This window comes from Laetiporus sulphureus (genome assembly GCF_001632365.1).
Source record: "Laetiporus sulphureus 93-53 unplaced genomic scaffold LAESUscaffold_59, whole genome shotgun sequence".
Lineage (NCBI taxonomy): Eukaryota > Fungi > Basidiomycota > Agaricomycetes > Polyporales > Laetiporaceae > Laetiporus > Laetiporus sulphureus.
In genome coordinates this window covers 78,600-90,623 of record NW_024468568.1, presented here as the reverse complement: position 1 = coordinate 90,623, position 12,024 = coordinate 78,600, and the positions used below count along the sequence as shown (strand labels likewise).

The 12,024-nt window shown below is 55.5% G+C and overlaps 5 protein-coding genes across 5 annotated transcripts; all 5 read right to left on the bottom strand.

Moving 5' to 3' along the window:
* Positions 1 to 138: 138 nt before the first annotated feature.
* LAESUDRAFT_731097 (uncharacterized protein) lies at positions 139 to 430 on the bottom strand (the record flags this gene model as incomplete). Its single annotated transcript, XM_040909970.1, has 1 exon — positions 139 to 430. A coding segment is annotated over one exon (211 nt), but the record flags the coding sequence as incomplete, so codon positions are not given.
* Positions 431 to 1,316: 886 nt separating this feature from the next.
* LAESUDRAFT_459678 (uncharacterized protein) lies at positions 1,317 to 2,222 on the bottom strand. Its single transcript, XM_040902560.1, has one exon. It carries the CDS (start codon positions 2,164 to 2,166, stop codon positions 1,450 to 1,452), a length of 717 nt encoding a protein of 238 aa, XP_040759263.1. The 5' UTR covers positions 2,167 to 2,222; the 3' UTR covers positions 1,317 to 1,449.
* Positions 2,223 to 3,151: 929 nt separating this feature from the next.
* LAESUDRAFT_763650 (uncharacterized protein) lies at positions 3,152 to 3,667 on the bottom strand (the record flags this gene model as incomplete). Its single annotated transcript, XM_040913306.1, has 3 exons — positions 3,152 to 3,163; positions 3,218 to 3,342; positions 3,397 to 3,667. 3 exons carry the CDS (start codon positions 3,665 to 3,667, stop codon positions 3,152 to 3,154), a joined length of 408 nt encoding a protein of 135 aa, XP_040759262.1.
* Positions 3,668 to 6,204: 2,537 nt separating this feature from the next.
* Positions 6,205 to 8,536, bottom strand: LAESUDRAFT_663708 (uncharacterized protein; the record flags this gene model as incomplete). Its single annotated transcript, XM_040905078.1, has 3 exons — positions 6,205 to 6,513; positions 6,563 to 6,709; positions 6,776 to 8,536. 3 exons carry the CDS (start codon positions 8,534 to 8,536, stop codon positions 6,205 to 6,207), a joined length of 2,217 nt encoding a protein of 738 aa, XP_040759261.1.
* Positions 8,537 to 9,572: 1,036 nt separating this feature from the next.
* On the bottom strand, positions 9,573 to 11,446 carry LAESUDRAFT_717416 (uncharacterized protein; the record flags this gene model as incomplete). Its single annotated transcript, XM_040907335.1, has 2 exons — positions 9,573 to 11,213; positions 11,264 to 11,446. 2 exons carry the CDS (start codon positions 11,444 to 11,446, stop codon positions 9,573 to 9,575), a joined length of 1,824 nt encoding a protein of 607 aa, XP_040759260.1.
* Positions 11,447 to 12,024: the final 578 nt, after the last annotated feature.

The following is a 12,024-nucleotide window of genomic DNA, read 5'->3' as shown; positions in this document are numbered from 1 at the left end:
TGATGCAGGTTCATCCCGAGCCGACCGAGCGCCTCGAGGGCGAGCGAGAGCGGAGTGCATCCCTTGTCATCGCATGCGTCAACAGAAAGTCAAAGACGCACACACTCGTACGCGAGCGGCAGGTCGCCCAGCACGGCGGCGAGATGCAGATACGTGCGCCGCCTGCCAGGTGCCCACTCGGCGCGGAGTTTCTCGACATCGCAGGTAGGTAGCAGCCGCCTAAAATGTGCGCACTCTGTAGATCAGTGTAGAAACGAGCTCGTAGAAATCTGGGTTCGCATCGTAGGTGAGCGTGGAATGGCGGAACTCCTGGAAGTGCTCGTCGTATATGACTGATGCGTGTCCGGAGAGAATTGGATCGGAGGTCAGTTCTTTTAAGAGTGTAGGTGGCAGACATATGTGATTTTTTCGCCTTGGGTTTTGAGACATGAAGGCGATTTGTGCGGTGCACTACCTGAATATCTGCTGAGCGATGTACACTGAATGTCAAAGTGTCGGAAATGACTAAACGCGTAAGGTAACCGTGACAGAGCAACTGTGACAAACGCGCGCACGTGATCGTGATTTTTTTTTTGAATACAATTTATATCCCGCACGCTGTAACTAAGACAGATAGCGGCTATCCTGATGTACGACAGTTTGGGGCACAATGGGGAGGACGGAAAGGGCGTGTAGGTAGGTAGACTAGATGGAGGGGTCACGTGATCGTGACGCATGGCAGTCGACCTCGAACGGGTGACGTTCGCGAACTTCACTAACGATGTCCATATTGTCTCACGCACTACCTCTATCGCAGGCTACCAGAATATTCGAACGTGTATTACACAAACAGGAACGTTGCAAATCAAAGGATGCTCGATGCAAACAGAACAGGATATTTTTACGGCGACTCCAGGAACTCGAGATACTCACCGAGCGGAACTCCCGCATCCAAAGCCTCGCAGAGCTTCAAGAATTCAGGACGAATTGCATCGAGGTATCTTTGATGCTCCTCCTGTGAAAGCAAAATCTGGGCTTTTTGGTCCGGTTTCCCACAAGATTTCTTATGCTCCTTCCAGGTGGCCTTCTGACAATTCTCGCTGCAATAGTACGTCTACGGCAGGATGAAGTTATAGATCGCTTTACGCGCAGCCATCACGGTATATTATATACCTTCTGGCAAGGGCTGCACCACTTTAGCTTGACCATATCCATGCCTTCGTGCCGGTAGCAATCGGTTGCCTCACAACTCTTGTAGAGCGGTCCTCCATCAGAAGCGATCTTGCACTCGAACTCAATAAGCAATCGCGGTCGAGAATCCTGTCCCAAGGCGATATAGCCGTCTATGGCATCATTCCACTCTCTGGCTCGACCGCCGGATTCTACTTTGCTGAAACTCTTGCCCCAATACCTAAAACAGAAATGAATGGCTCGATTTGACCCTCGTCAACAATGGTCATGCACCACCACTCACTGCGGTATAAAATCTACTTCCTTCATGGCATATGCATATCCAGGATCTACCGCGCGCAAGGCAAGGAGTCTGTCCGCCATCGCGCAGCGCATGCGCTTGTTCTGTTCTTGATATCCAGGTGGTAGGTTCATAAACCCATCGAAGTTGTACATCATTCCAGAGAGCTCCTTTGCATTGGGTATCTGCGCCAGCACGCGCACCGCCGGGAGGTCGAGCGATGGGCGCTCGGTGCGTATCTCTATACGTTCCAGCCCCGTGTGCCACGCCTCGTACGTCTGGAACTCACGCCGCGAGCAGCAATATCCATACGACTTGCGCGAGCCGCACGGGCAGAAGAAATGGGCTGGGTAGAGGTGTTGGTCGGCGGCATGGCATTTGCTGAGAGGTTTCCCCGACCAACATGGACAAGGGCGGGGCGGGCGGGATGGGACAGGGCCTATCTTCTTCACGAGTGCTGCGAAGCGCGAGGAGTCCGACCGGGAAGATAGGCCGTCGAATAACCCCGATGGCTGTCGGGAAGGGAGACGGGCACCGTGAAGGAGCAGGAGTTCAATCAGCGGCCATTGCAAAGCCTGGCATGCGTAAGTAAGCGGTGAGCAGCCATCCATCACTACGTTCACGTCTGCATGCTGTTCAACGAGCGTCGTCGCGATGCGTACGACGCGGCGTGACACCGCATCCCTCTTACCCGCGCGAGGCAGCATGGCAAGCATCCGGCACGCGAGGAGCAGTGGTGTCTCCCCCTTGTTGTCTCGGGTGTCTATGCTAACACCCAGCCTGATGCACTCGTATGCTAGCGGAACGTCCGCTGTGATCGCAGCAAGATGCAGGTAGGAGCACTCGCGGCCCGTTAGGAGCTGTTTCATGACCGCCTGAGGGGGGTCCCCGCGCGAGAGGGAGAGTGCCCCGCCCTCGCTGCGATTGGGGTCGATGGCCCTCCGCATCGCGTAGAAGCGGTAGTTGGTGAAGCGATTGTCGTGGATCATCGATGATTTGAAGGGAATATCCTTGTCCCGCTTCAGCTGCTCGAGCAGGGAAAGCGGCAGGCATGGATGGCGACCTTGGTTGGCTGGCATGGTGGTGATAAGGGAGAAGGAGATCGCGAGGCACCATGATGTGCTATCCGCCTCTTTATACTGGCGCTGCCGCTGATCTCCCTACGAAGCTCGCCGGATTTGGCTGGATTCTCGATGCGTGCGCATGAGTAACTTGCGGTCGTCCGCGGATATATTCACTCTTAAAAATCAGTGTAAGTTTCGATTTTATAGTGAGTTCATGCTACTGCTGAAGTTTATGTGACCTGACCATGCTTTGTCGATCCTCCGGGCGCCAACGCGACGCGACGCGGTCACGTGAGGTGTAGGCGCCACATTGACGACAGGGTTCCGGCAATCCAGCGATAGATGACAGCCTCGAGCACGGGGGATTCCTCGTGAAACATGCATATGCATGCATGCTCGAGATATGTGACCGTACTGGCCGCTAAAGGTACGAACATGCCAGGTACATTCGATTCAATGGCGGAGAATCGTACAATCTTACTGGCAAAATGACTCAGTGCCAACAGAACGTGACGTTGTGCAAAATGGGGCTGGAGAACTGTACGTGGTTCACAATCATCTACATTTCTTTCTTCGAGGAATACCCGTCTCTTTCATTTTTGCCTCATCTTTTATCCTCAGGCGAAGTCCACGGTGGCTAAATGGTTCGCTGAAAGCAAAACATCAGGTTATTCCGAGATAACATCTTGATGCCTGTGCGTACCTTCACAGCGGCCCATTTCTTGATTACCGTTGCAATTCTCTTTCGCAGAGACCGCTTGCACAGCTCACAGCTCAACTCTTTCTCCAATGGGAGCAGCGCAGCTTGTAACAGGTTTGTCGACAAGTCTTCAAGAAGCTACTAATTATCTGATGTTCATGACCAGAGTACATCGGACATACCGGGGGTCGCATCCCACGCCAGCTGTGCAGAGGCCAGTGCCCAAGCACGCGTCAGTTTTTGCTGCTGCTCCTCGTTGCAGTCCTCCGTCTCAACGTGTGGAAGCGGAAGGTGCAACAGCAGGCTCTTCAGAGCTTCTGTGCGACCTTTATGCAGAGAGAAAAGACGTTTGAGGTACACCGGACCGATTCGCGCGGCGCAGGGGATACGCCAGGAGATGAGGAGAGATTGCAACCGCGAGATCCTCGAGATCGTGAGTGCCTGCGAGGGCATACGAGTCGATGGGATGGTGTGGCGCACGGGAATATACGAGGGAATACAACGGCGTCAAGGATGTGGCATATCACTTGGGTGGCATCCCATACTTCGCGAGGTCTTCGAGTGCCGCCGCAGTAGTCTCGAAGGACGGTGCGAACTGTTGAGCAGCCATGCTGTACGCGGTGTGAATCACGATGTTCAGAACGTCAGCGGGCTCGGGCATCACGACCACCGGTAAGTGACCCGGTGATTCTGGCCGTGAGCTTGGCGGCAATAAAGAATTGAACTGATTCTCCGAAGCAGACAATACTCGATAGCAATGAACGTAGAAATGCACATTGTCCGAAGACAAGAGCACGACGTCAGGAGGGACGTCTCCGATGAGCGCGTTCGGATGGAATGTCGTCGAGACGGACACCGGCGTACCGTGCTCATGTGATCGAGGATGTTCCAACGGCGTGTCGATCTGAGAACGTTCACCTCAGAGGAAACACGGGCCGCTAGCAAACACTTACCGGCGCCCTCTCTTGCATTGGCCTCTTAGTCGGATCCACGCCTAGCAGAGGATCTGCAAGATAGGGGGTTAGCTGCATATCGTTGAAGTCAAAGTAGTCAGCTCTTGTGGATGTTAAGGTCGAAAAGGAGTCGCACTGAAGCGACGGAACCCTTCGGTTGCTTGATATTATGGAGGTCAGAGAACGCCGTTCACGTTGCTCAGCGGCTGTCAGTTGATGAATTTAATCTGGTCAGGTGGGGCCTATGTCCGAAGGCCGGTGCGCGAATAGCCCGCTACTTCTTCTGCAGGATAGAAAACGCACATCTGCCACACCAACTTCAACGTCCGCGCCTTGCCTTCCTGCACGACGCGCCATATTGTGGGCACAGCCCACGCTGTAGGTCAGGTATGATGCCGTTGTCAATCTCCTGGACATCCGATTACATCAACGGCGCATCAGTAGCGAGTCGGAAAAATGTAACCGCTGGCGCTGTTGCGGTCCAACACTGACCCATCGACATCCTCAACCGTCCGTCCGGCGCAACTATCGCTTACGGACTACGTCCGTACTGTTCCATGTAGGATCGCGACTTGCACGAGTTGAAGAGCCTAGACATTCCGTTCAAAAATACGCCGGACGAGATCCACACCCCACCGTGCTATGAAGGACGTAATTAAATCGAAATTTATCCGAAGAACCCGTGGACCCTCGATTGTGTCGCGTCTTTGTACGTCCCAGAGAGGTCAAAGTATACCAATGTCAGTAATGGTGATAAATCCGCGTCCTACACCCCGCAGATGTGGTCTAGGAAGGAATTAATAGCCGCGGCGCGAGCGATCAAAAAAATCCCCGATCTCGTTATTCATCACCAAGAACCGGGACCTTGGCCTACTCCGCCTACTCCGGATCGGAGTGGAGATGACGTTTCATGAACGTACAATATAATTACTCCTCAGGGTGAGTCAGAATAGAGACAAACAGAACAGCGTGTGGCATCGCAGCCCAAATCGTGTTTGTGCCGCTGCATTCCTCCGCCAACACAACAAAGTGCTGGAGACTGGCGTCAGAAGCAGCGGCATTTGCACTAATATGTGGTCTGCGCCGGGGTTTGGGTGGACGTACCACAAAGTAAAAATAACAAATTCTACCCTGGTTCGTTCGCCCCTTTTATCGCGACGAATTGGCACCGCTTCAATTGCTAGCTGAAACTGACATGTTCGATGATAACAATGCGCCCACTTCCCGAATTCCCGTCGTACGTCGGGAGAGGCTTCACCGCTGGCCGCTTTCAAACCATTGAATGAGATGGCACGAGTTCAAGGAAGACCAGTCTGTCCCAATCGCGTCGAAGTTGTATAGCCCGAACGTCGCAGTTCTGCCTTCATGCCGGAGTCCTGCGCACAGTTGGCATTCACATGAGGGAATTAAATAGAACAAATCCATATATTCAGTTTGTAGGGTTTGTCTAACCAGAGCATGAGTGATTGAATATGACAAGAACAAAATGAAAATCATCATCAGATAGTCGAATAGACTATATATGTCTGAGAACGTGTCAATCAGCCGGCATGTCACGTACTGCGGCCGTTAATGCAGACGCACCAAGTCTAAGACCCGCAAGATGCGCCAGCCGGCACCGCGTTTCCGGTGTCAAATGACTACCTGATAGACAGCTGGACGTCTGCCCGCCTTGACCTCCATGTGGCAGTTATCTTGCGTGTCTCGCAGCTCATAAAAGGGCCGAGACCAAATTATTCGCTCTACGTGAAAAAAATATTCCAACAGCGCAACAGAGGTGGGATAGATTACGGACGTCTAGCTAGCTCTCAAGGGCGACAACTAGCGCGAGGTATCTTCATAGCAACACGACGAGCGCGACAGACCAAGCAAAGCGATTACACTACACATACAAGATCTACGACGGCCGCACATTCCATCAGAGCCGTGCGGCAAACAGAATCGAAGGATCCGAAACGCACCACTCAAAGCTAGGGGAGCAATATAAACGGGAACGTCTTGATGTCATAAATACTCCAGAACATAAACGATGGGTACTCATGTGAACATGGTATTCGGCACTCGCCGCCCCTCTTCAGGGCGCTCCAGTTCCGAGCGCCGTCGTTTCCGGCCCTGCATTATGAGAGATTGCGGAATGGCAAAGTACTTTTCTATTGGCGGCTTGCGTTGTTTCGAATCGGCACGGAATGGTGGTCGTGGTGGCGGCGGCGGATGCTGCTCAGACGGCGTCGAGATGGAGTTTGATGGGCTTGTGGGATTTGAATGTACAAGAGCATCGATGGACATGGCCGTGCCACCACTATTTCTCCGTTCTCGTTGATGGATGATCCAGGCGGCTTTCTTGTACTACGTGGACGGAATCAGACGGCATCTTTGAAACGAACGAGCGACTCACAGTTTCCAGCTCAGGCTTTCCTCTCCATCTCGCAATAGCTTCGCAAAAACGAATCGCTGCGCGTTCTACGGCTTCTGCAGGGAATTGCCACTGGAGGTCTTCTAGATGTGTTGCCAGATCGGGGGTCGACGCCGGAACTTCATAGAACTGCGGGATGAAATCATGAAGTGAGTACGCAGTCAGGCAGTCAATGTATCCAGTCATTTCACTTACACGTTGTAATCGCTCAACCATCTCCACTTCATACTCCAGCTCGGCACCCTCTCGTCGATAGTGTGCCACGTTGGGAGCGCCGGCCAGAGGTTCTCGCAGAGAAGGGAAAAGGACTCGGACCGCCTCGTCCAACTCAGGCAGGTCGTCTGGGTCAAAGTCCTTGAACTCATCGTCTTCATCCTCGTCCTCACCATCGACAGCAAGTTGCCCATTGTCCTTGTCCTTTCTTGATGCCTGCCGGAGTTGAGGGTTCGTGCCCAAACCAACCCCCAACAACATCTCCAACGGTTCCACGCCTCGCCAACCAGCAGTCATGTACCCCTCGAATACCGCACGGGTGAGAAGACCTGCCAGTAGGAAGTACCACTCGCGCGACGGGCGCAACGCGTGGTAATAGAGCCCAACCTCTGCCAGGTTGCGCTGTGTGAGGATGCGAGGAGACGCCTGCGGCGATATGGAACGTGGTGCCGAGTTCGTAGATCCCGCTGCTGACATACCGCCTGCCGTCCCAGACTCTTCTTCTCGCCTGTTGTCTCCCCCGTCTACAGATGCCCGTTCTTCCGTGGCTTCTCGCCCAAGCTCCATAGCAACTAGTGCGCTCAGGCGCATAAATCGAACAATGAGCTCGGCCAGCTTCGTACTGTACATGTGAGGGGTGCGGTCGCCGTTGGTGTGATGAACGTATGGCTGGGCGTACGACGGCCGCCGAAGAACTGTGCCTCGAGGACCTGGCCGAGCAAGTCCCGAGCCGATACCGCTTCCATCCAGCCACCCTGTTACCCCTCCAGTCAGACCACCGCCATGAGCTCCACCAGGCGGGAGATCTCCAGGACTACTACCAGTAGTCGAACCCGCACGGCCCTGTGTGGTACGACCCCTCGGCTGCCCGCCGCGCATCGGTGGCGGAGCCTTCGCTTCTACGCAGATCTCACATCCCATGTGAAGATGACGTGGGCATCGAAGCGACGGTGGGGAATTCTGCGTGTCTGGGTCCGCACCGATGTCATACAAGGAGCGGATGTAATGATTGGGCATTGGCCGGCGCTGCGGAGAGGATGATTGATTAGGAGGAATAGCGAACCGCGACGATATTGCCGCAAGTGGTATTAGGGCGGTTGGGAGAACAGGGGACGAGGATGCGGAGATCGGTTGTGACTGGGGCTGAGGGGGGTGCCGGCCAATTGGTGTACTAGGCGCACGGCGGGAGAAGAGATCATTGATAAAGGTAGCCAGCGCCAGGCGCAGGCGAACGCCGTTGGGTAGTGTGTGGGGATGCCGTTGCACGGCCTGCGGACGTAGCTGAGGGGACGTTGGCGGCTCGAGTAGCTCGTCGGGGTGTATTGGCGGAACCTCAGGTGGCTGATTCAGCATAGACGTCGCGACCTTCTCCACGCTCTCCGCCCGTTGTCTGAGAGACCTTGCGAGCGTCAGGTCTTGTAGTTCGAGCCGTTCGTCCTCTTCGTCACCATGTGTGTGTCCGGGTCCGCCAGCTCGCGCCATGAGCGACTGCACATCCTCCCCGTCGCTATACACCTCCTCGTCTTCCTCGAAGTTTTCTGGGCGCTCCCGGTGAGCATAGTTGCTCGAGGGAGGGCCACCGGTGCGATCAGTCATTCCCAGCTCTGCGCGAGCCTGCGCAAACCGCGTGCGAGCGTGCACCCAAAGCAGATGGTCAATAATCAGAGTCCTCGTAGACTTCTCCCTGGGCGGTATAGAGTGCAAATGGTGCGCATGCTTATGCGCAGGAGCCTTGAACGGCATTGGTGGTCCGCCAAAGCTAGAATTGGGCACCGCACGGCGCATGACGGGCGACGACGAAGGCTGCCTTTGATGAATGAACTCCGGGTGAGCGACATTGTAGCCTAAGTGAGACATGTTGGACGGCGTGCTCGCCGTTGTCGAGGACGAGTTGAGTGTGGGCTCCCCAGATGGCGGGAATCAGAAGTGATTGAATTCTTGGCTAGGCGCATCCGGGGAAGGTCACGTGCGCCCGAGATTTAAACATGCTCCCAACCCGGGACACGCCGCAACGCCTCATTTCAGCACATTTCGGCCACAAAAACAATTTCTCGGTCTGTTATGGGCATGTGGAAAGCAAATCTTGTATATTGTAGTCGTAAAATACATGATGGACATGAACTAGGACTGGTGAACCGCGATGAGAAACAAAAGGACGCAAGGAAAAGAAGACATAACCAAAGAATGTGTCGTGGCTGAGTCAAACAGACTGATCATAAACTGACGGGAGGGACAAAATCAATCCAAGGCATCTGGGAAGAAATGGGGGGAGTCATCATGTCACCAGTGAAGGTATTATGATAGTAGGTCGAGAGCGAAGACAAGACTAGGCACAGCAAGATCAAGTGAGATATCGCGACGGAGAGAGGCTTGGTCAGACCAAAGAAGGGAGGGGGGGCCAATAAAAAAGACGAGAACAAGATGGGCTACAATGAGACCGTCCGGACATCTTCATAAGGCCAATGCAAGAGTCGCGCTCTGATACCCATAAGATATACCGAGCAGACGGGAGAGCCAGGAGGCAATCCAGTTCCAGCGTGCGTAATTCGTACGTGCATGGTGCGTCCTGGTGCGTGTGGGGTACCCAAAGCAATAAATATGGCGGCCGGACGTTCCGGCGGTCGCGGGCGGTGGCAGGGCTACAGCGGATGGATGGATGGATTTAGATGAGTTGGCGATCAGTCAGTTATACATGCAGATTATGTCCTTCCATGGAACGTAAGTGAGACGCATCGTAACGGCTAAACACAGTCGCTTGGCCACCACGCATCGGCCTGCCTCAACTCGTCGTACTCGCAACGTCAACTCTCGCATTCTTATCGGATGGCACCGCTGCATCATTCGCACCCTCCTTGCGCGCCTCCATGCCACTTATGTTTGCACCGTGATGCTGCTCAAACGGTCTCCTTCCAACACCTGAATGTGCAGAACCTAATCTGGACAACGCTTCCGCCGCGGCAGCAGAGGACGGAGATACTTGTACGGAGCTGCTCGTGCTGAACGAACCGTTGCCTGTTATCTCTGGCTCGTTGGCTGTTCTCTTCCCATCGGGTGTCTGCTGTGAGCTAGGCTGGGAAGGGTGATCACTGGGTATCGGGCGAGGCGAAGCGTACATTCGCGGGGGAGTCGAAGGTGGGGGCAACAATTGCGTGGTGGAAGGAATCGTCGGAGTAGGGGGAGTGATGGTGGGCTCCATGGGCACGTTGGGATGATCCGCGGTCACATCCTGGCTTGGCTGCGCTGGCGGGGCGGAATTTGGGCGATGCGTAAACCGATTCGCTAGGACACGCTGCATGCTACCCTGAGGTGCAGCATCGTTAGACCCAACGGACGTGGTCGATGCCCAGCTCCTTGTCTCCTCCCTGCGAGGCATCCGGCCACCAGCATGCGAGTTGTTGTTGTCACCGTCACCTTGTCCAGGAAAGAGGGCACGGCCTTTGAGATTTGATCCTGTTCGGGGTGTATCTCTAGCCCTCGTGAATGATGCCCGCACCGGAGATGGAGACGTCGCTAGGAACAATAAAGAATCCGCGGCCTCTGTGTCGCTAGGTGGGTGCGGTGTCCCGCTTTCTCCTGCAGGATATATAGGTCTCTTGCGCACCTTGGGCGATCCCCTACCCTCTGATTGAACACTGCTCGGCTGCGCGAGGTTCTGCCGGAACCCGCCCTGCAGGGGCGGCTGGGGCGTGATCGGACGCGCCTGCCTCTGTGTAGTGGAATAAGATGACTCTCCAGACATGGGCGCCGTTGCATGGAGGGTCCGCGCAGAACTTTGCGCGTACTGCGCGTAGGAATGAGTCGAGCCCGAGTCCGAGCCCGCAGAGATGCTCGACCGCGGCGATGATGCGGCAGCCGATATCGACGGCCGCGACGATAGCAACAGCGACGTAAGCGTCGCCGCAGCCTTCATATCAATGTCAACATCCGCGGCACTCCCCTCTGAGTCATCCTCGCCCTCCTTGTGCCGCCCCTTGCCCTTCGCCCCACCCTTCTTGTGCGACTTGGACCTCGGATGCCCACCTTCCCGGGGTGCCTTGCTCCCCCTATGCGAAGGGGACTCTGGCTGTGTCGGCCTCGCTGGGGCCGCCACAGGGGGTTCTTCAGAGTTGTGGATCGTACGCGCGCGCTTCGGCGGCGGCGGCGCAAGAATGGAGGCAAATAAGCTCTGAGCAGCAGACGCGGTCACCGGAGGCGGAGGAGCCATTGAACCCTTGCGCGCTGCTGTCTTGGCTGAGCCGCCGGGCGTCAGCGCGCTGTTGCCTGCCACGGCCGCAGCGTTGTGATGGTTCGCGCTGGCCCTGTTGGCGACGCGGACTTGGCTTTGAGCATCGAGCTCGAGATCGTGCAGCGTGTTACGAGTGAGGTTGTGCGTTGCCTTGAAGTTGGCGTACGAAAGGCGCGTCCGCAGTCCACGCGTGAGCTGGAGGAGGTGTTAAGCAAAAACTCCCCTAATCCATCGATGGTACGTACCTTGCCTATCTCGGCCCTGGCGAGGAACTTTTGGACGGCCTTGTCTCTCTCCTCCTTATCGGCGACAACGGCGCCGTTGGACGCGGCGGTAGACGCGGTGGGGGGTGCAGCGCCGGGCGTGTGGGACTGCAGATATATGGGCTGGGGGGAGGGCGTAGTGGTGGATGACGATGGAGTCGCCATGGGCAGCGTCGACGCGTGTTGTTGGCTGTCGTGGTGAATGTGATGGGCGATGGTGGCGGGGTGGGTAGAGTGCGGACGCGTAGGTCGTGGGCGACGTGTGGGAGGAGACGCGGGTGCACCGCGGCGGGGTCGGATGTGAGCGCGTCGCGTTCGCGCCGGCGTCTGCCGGAATATTATGTAATTCAGACAGACGCCCGCACGTGGCGCGTCGCGTTCATCGAGATTCCAGTTTTATTCAACTCTGCCTTCGATATCAGCACGCAGCGCATTTATGGCCTTGCATTAAACGCGGCAATCTCGATTTGTATCGCATTTGTCCGCTAAAACATCCTTTCCAGCATCGAGACAGCTTCGACGTGGCATTTTGTGCTCAACAGGCTTTCGCTTCCACCTGCAGAACCTTCCACTCGTGGAACACATATGCCCGAATTATGCAATTGGCACGGGAGCAAAACTCACGCGCAATCTCCAGGGACCGATCACATGAACTTCTGCGCGCACGCGCACGGGCCAGGCTGCTACTGTTGGCGTCATAGCGAGCGCATTCATGGTTCCAGGAAGCCAGATATCCGAAAGTT